General features: G+C 33.1%; 1 protein-coding gene across 2 annotated transcripts in view; it reads left to right on the top strand.

The window, feature by feature from the left end:
* Positions 1-780: 780 nt before the first annotated feature.
* The window catches only part of LOC127730887 (vitamin D3 hydroxylase-associated protein-like), a 36,040-nt gene continuing 30,820 nt past the window's right edge, over positions 781-6,000 (top strand). The window contains exon 1 of one of the 2 annotated variants that reach the window (XM_052239491.1): positions 781-909. Coding sequence is in view for 1 of the 2 variants with exons in the window: in XM_052239490.1 (XP_052095450.1) it covers positions 976-1,005 (30 nt within the window). In the remaining variant the exon portion in view is untranslated. Of the gene's footprint in view, positions 1,006-6,000 lie in introns of both variants that reach the window. The other variant, XM_052239490.1, reaches the window with a different exon arrangement.

Here is a 6,000-nt window from a genome sequence, read left to right as displayed (position 1 = left end):
CCCCCCCTTATTTTCCTCCCACCCCGCTTCAGGTAAAAAATGACCAGTCCCTTACTAAAGAAAATCAATATCTGATTACCAAAGCAAATATTTAATGATTATGTGATTATATTGGCAAAAAATTTGTGATTATGTGATTACTGGGACCCCTCCCCAATATTCAATTCCTACATGCCGTTCAAATAATGATATTGTGAGTTACATATAGTTAGGTATTCAATTAATAATTTTTATAAGGATTAACCAACCTTAATTCAGTAAGGTTGGTGTACTCCAACTATTGGAGGAAGATATAGAGGAAAGAAGAAGAAGCTACCTTTTCTTTTCTTCGTATAAGCTTCCTCTGTTAGGAACACCCCTCTTTTGAGGGTAGTATGGATAAAAAGTCTTTTAACTATGTACACACTCCGTGAATATATATACACTTACTAAAATCTAAAATAGACTAAGTTTCTAAGTTGAGTGATAATTGTCAACAGCCATTACACACTTATCAGTTTTAGTCTCGAGTTTATATGCATCTTGTAGCACATATCTCTTGTGAGCATTTCTAGTTCTTCTATTTTGAGCTTGCTTTCACTAAATATATATGTGAAGTTTGTACAGTCAATTATAAGGACTGTAATTTTATGTCTATCAATGAATGTCTCTTTCCACTTCATTTCTCCAATGAATTTGGTTACATAAGTTTTTATTGGGTTGAAAGTTTCTTTTCTTGTCTACCTGTTCAAAATTTTTACATAACTGCTTCCAAAACGTATTGTTATTTACTATCTAACACTACTGGTTCCATGAGATGTGAGCTTTTTGTTTGTCTCCTATAGGCTACGAGTAATGTTATGATTTAAAACCAGTAGAGCAGACGGAAAACAACTCAAAACTTTGAACATTACGAACTATATACAAGAGGTAATTGACCGTATTCATTAGTATTGCAGTATACGACTAAAGTACACAGTATACTCTAAAATCAGGATGGAGGGGTTGTGGTGTTGTACAGAAGCTGTAAGTGCAAAGGCTACGATAGAGCAAGGGTCAACAATTAGGACAATTACACACCTCCAATAATTTACTTAGCTATTTCTGCATGATTACAACAGTTACATTTTACGATTTTATTCGTTTATCCACATTAGGCACTTCATATGCAAGGTACACTATGTTTTGTACTGAGTACTAGTATTTAAACAAATTCCATAACATAATTATTTCACAGTTAAATTCATTCACAACCTGTCTGATACATGGTACAGAAACTTGTTATTGAGCAGAGGCTAATTTAAGGGGGGCAGTTCTGAGGGACCTACTTTTTGTGTACAAGGCTATCAAACTTCCAAAGATGCTGCAGCATCTTCACACCAAATTACTGTTATACGATAGAAGGTTATTGTGTCTGTGAACTAAATCACAGTGGGCATAAAACTAAATATGTAAAATGCAGGTCAGAGCTTTGGCTACCTCTTTTTTATTTGAAAACTGCTGTACTTTCCTTGATGCATCCTTACAACTTGAACTATTTATATGATTGCCATAACTAGATTTTGAGAAGTAAATTTGATCATTCAACTTAATAAAAGTTGAACTAAAAACTTTTGCCCAATTTTGTTGGTTTATTATGCCTGTTATGATATCCATGGAGTTTGTTGAAATTTGTTACTTTCCTTCATGTTCTTTGCATTGAGGACATATCTAACTGAATTTTAACAAATATAAGGGACACTATGTTTACTTAAAAGCCATTTATTTGTAGGGGGTATTTGGAATATTCTAATTTTTGGTATTATTGTGTCCAAATTTTTTTCATTAGTTATAATCATGATAATATAGGTAATTTTTTAATTAATACTACTGTCTGCCCTGACAATCTGTCTTAAATACAAGAATAATATTATTTCCTGCAAAAAGTCAGGAGCCTGTAATTGAGTTGTTGTCCTTTTTTGTTTTTGCTGTTTCTCATATTTGGGCCAGATGCCCAGGTCCTGGTGGTATTGCTCTGTATGTCAGAAGTTCTATATATAAAGGTATATCCAAACTATCTCATACTCATAATAATGCTGTATGGGTTAAACTAGATAAACATTTTTCTAATCTTAAGAATGACATTTTTATTGCTATAGTATATTTTTCACCTGAAAATTCATCTGGTTGTACAGAAGATATTAATGAAGTTTATTCAAAGTTGCTTAGGAATATTGAGCACTATAGTCGACTCGGGGATATTGTAATTCATGGTGATTTTAATGCCTATACTAATACTGTTCCTGGCTTTGTAATTTCTGATGAAGCAAAATTCCCAATATCAGATGACAATGAATATTCAATTGACTCTCATAATTTAAGAAATAATCTTGATTCGAAATCTACAAACAAAAGTGGAAAATTAGTAATTGATTTATGTAAAGAATCAGGACTCAGAATACTGAACAGAAGAACTATTGGAGACCCTATGGGTAGATGTACATGTATAACATATAATGGTTCCAGTCTTGTAGACTATACACTTGTGTCTTCTAATTTACTAGAATGCATTGGAAACTTTAAAGTTAATGATTTTACTCCAATTTCAGATCATTGTCCCATCAGTTGCTCTTTACTTACTTGCTTTCAGAAATGTAAAAATAAAGGGTCAAAGTTAGATCCTCTCCCCAGTAAATTTATTTGGGATAACAAAGCAATTGGTTGCTATACTACAAACATTCAAAGCTCACATGTGAAACAAAGGCTAGATGATTTTGTAAGTGATGGGCAGACTGACTCTGATATAGCTGTGGAAAAATTTAAAGCCATATTATGTGATACAGCTCTTTCATCCACTAAACTTGTTCAAAAGAGAATCGTGAAAAGGCTTATCAAGCAAAATAAAAAAAAACATGGTTCTCGGACTCTTGTCATGACCTATATACTATAGTTGAAAAGTACTGTTTTCTTGTAAATAATTTCCAGACAGTGGATCCTATAGAAAATCATTTTACTCATTTAAATCTAAATTAAGAAGAAGGTGCAAACAGGAAGAAAGGAGTTACAAAAGACAAATCTGTGACCAAATTTCACTAAATATCCAAAAAGACCCAAACAAATTAACAGCTCTTCTAATATCCCAAACAATAAATTCCATGATAAAATTATTGAAAAGATAAATGTCTTAAAAAAGACAATAAATACATGCAACTCCGACATTTCAACCTTCAACATTTCAATTAGGTTACTTAGTAACATCCGCAAGCAGACATCTCACTAAGGACTATTTACACACTTGCATAGCAGAGCCTCTAATGTTTTAATAGAATAAACGTATATACACTGTACAATTTTGTGGAAGTTTAGTATACTCCTCGGACAGCCACCTTAAATGCGTCCAATTCTGGGACGGCTATCACAGGCGGTGGAAGTTGGTTCCATAGTATGATTGTTCGTGGAAAGAATGAGTATTTGTACACATTGACATTTGTCCGAATTGTCTGAAGTTTACATGCATGACTGTGGCGAGTTGATTTTATTTCTGCCATTGTAGGGTGATGTTGTATAGGCACGGCAATAAGGTGGTGGACTACCTTATACAAGAGGATTACGTCAGATGTTTTTCGCCTCTGGTCTAATGTTTCCCAATTTAAATTTTTTACCATTTATGTTGTGCTGTCTGGTTTTTTGTAATCATGTGGTTTATTGAGGACAAATCTTGCTGCGTTCTTTTGTACTGATTCTAATTTATTTATGTTGTTGTTTGTGTGAGGATTCCAAATTGTTGAGCAATATTCTAATTTTGGTCTCACAAGGCTGGTATATGCTCTTTCCTTTACACTAGGTAGACAGTGTTTGAGGTTGCGCTAAAGGAAGCCTAGGACTCTTGATGCTTTCTTGCAAGTTTGGTCAATGTGCAGATTATACTTCAGGTTGTTGTAAAAGGGGATGTTACCTTGTTACCTTGGAATAACAATAAATTATTCAGGCAATTTAAGTCCTTCCAAAAAAATTCGTATGGAAAAAGGAGGAAAGGCTTGGTTTAAAATTTAAAAAAACAGTACTTTTAGATAATTCTTGCAGTATGCTTGAAAAATTATTTGATACTTTAGTTGTCCCAATCACTCTTTATGGAAGTGAAGTATGGGGTGTAAGCAAAGTGTTCAAAGATTCAGATCCATTTGAACATTTACATATAAAATTTATTAAGGACATTTTAGGGGTACAGTGCAAAACAACAAATGTAGCTTGTCTAGCTGAGACAAACAGAACTCCTTTGCACTTAAAAATTCAGCTTTCAGCTATAAAATTTCTAAACCACATTGTAGTATCACCTAATTCATTAGTCTATAAAATATATAATAATGTAGAGAAAACAAGTAAATGGGTTAACATTGTAAAAGACTGGTTAAATAAATTAGGATTTGGCCATCTTACTTTTGACCCCATTGATATAAAATATTATATAAATACTATACAACAAAGAATTGTTGACCACTGGCTTATCAAATTATGAACTGTTCTATCCTTAAATGTGAAAAACTAAATTTCTTTTGTAAGACTCAAAAAATTGGAAAAAGGCCCCCGTATATCAATATATGTAAATTAAAAACTGACAGATCTGTTTTCAGTAAATTTAAACTCAGTGCCCATTCCCTAGCAATTGAAAGGGCGCGTTATACCAATATTGAAAGAAAACAACGCATTTGCCTATCCTGTAATAGGCAAGAAATTGAGGATGAATACCATTTCCTCTCAGTCTGTACATGCTATATATCATTGAGGGAAACCTATATCATAAAAATTAATACTAATCTTAATTTCAATTTTATTAAATTGCAATCAGCTATAACACTGAGGCATATGACCACACTTTTGAATAGCAGTTTGCCAGTCATTATAAAAATCACCACTAAATATATTAATGATGGTCTTTTATTGAGAACATTTGTATAATTTTTATTTTTTGATATGTATCCTTTTTTGTTCATGGACATTAATAATTGTTTTACTGTCAATACACACATATTTTTAGTCTTCTTTTCATGTGAATACTGGGCCACTGTCACTCTAATTTAATTATTGTCAGTTTATGGTTTCAATTGTTCTATACTGTATGCCAAAACCATTTAATGTAAATGTGTTTGTGCAAATAAATGCTGTCTATTGTCTATTGTCTATTTGTTTTTCGTTTACTATTTTGCATACATGTAGTTTGTTCTTGTGTTGTGCCGTTACACAAGTGTCCCAGGTTAGGGAGAAGTTGGCGCCTTCAAACATGTTTAACCATATCACATTTTTTATGTGCCTATCCCAAGTCAGATGCCTGTATTTCAGTGGTTGTGGTTTGTTCGTCTGTCATATTTATTTTTCGTAAATTGTTTTGTTATAAATTAGGTCGCTAGTTTTTGTCTCGTCTGCGACGGAAAGGGAGACGTAGGGACTGCTTTTTCGGCGACAATGACGACGGCATCAACAGTTGTTAAGTTTTCTGCTTAAGTTAGTTTGATAGGAACTGCTTGTGATTGTTGCATTACTATCAGTACATATCAGTTTGACGACTATTATGAGGCCCTGCCCCCTAGGTCATGGTCCAGTGACTTTGAATTAATTAGCAATTTTCAATGTTAAGTTTTCTGCTTAATTAGGATCTACTTGTGATAGATCAATGATATTTTGTATGAAGTTGCATAACTAATAGTTCATATCAGTTTGGCAACTATAATGAGGCCCTGCCCCCTAGCTCATGTTCCAGCCACTTTCAATTACGAAGCAATTTTTAATATTAAGTTTTCTGCTTGACAGGAACTTTTTGTGATAGATCAATGATATTTTGTATAAAGTTGCTATCAGTACATATCATTTTGATGACTATTTTGAGGCCCTGCCCCCAAGGACATGGTCCAGTGACTATGAATTAATTAGCAATTAACAATGTTAAGTTTTCTGCCTAAGTTAGATTGATAGGAACTACTTACAAAAGACAACAATATTTTCTATAAAGTTACATCACTGTCTGTACATCTCAGTTTGTCGACCATT

This window comes from Mytilus californianus, unplaced genomic scaffold, assembly GCF_021869535.1.
Source record: "Mytilus californianus isolate M0D057914Y unplaced genomic scaffold, xbMytCali1.0.p SCAF_2, whole genome shotgun sequence".
Classification (NCBI taxonomy): Eukaryota; Metazoa; Mollusca; class Bivalvia; order Mytilida; family Mytilidae; genus Mytilus; species Mytilus californianus.
This window is presented reverse-complemented; position numbering and strand designations above follow the sequence as displayed.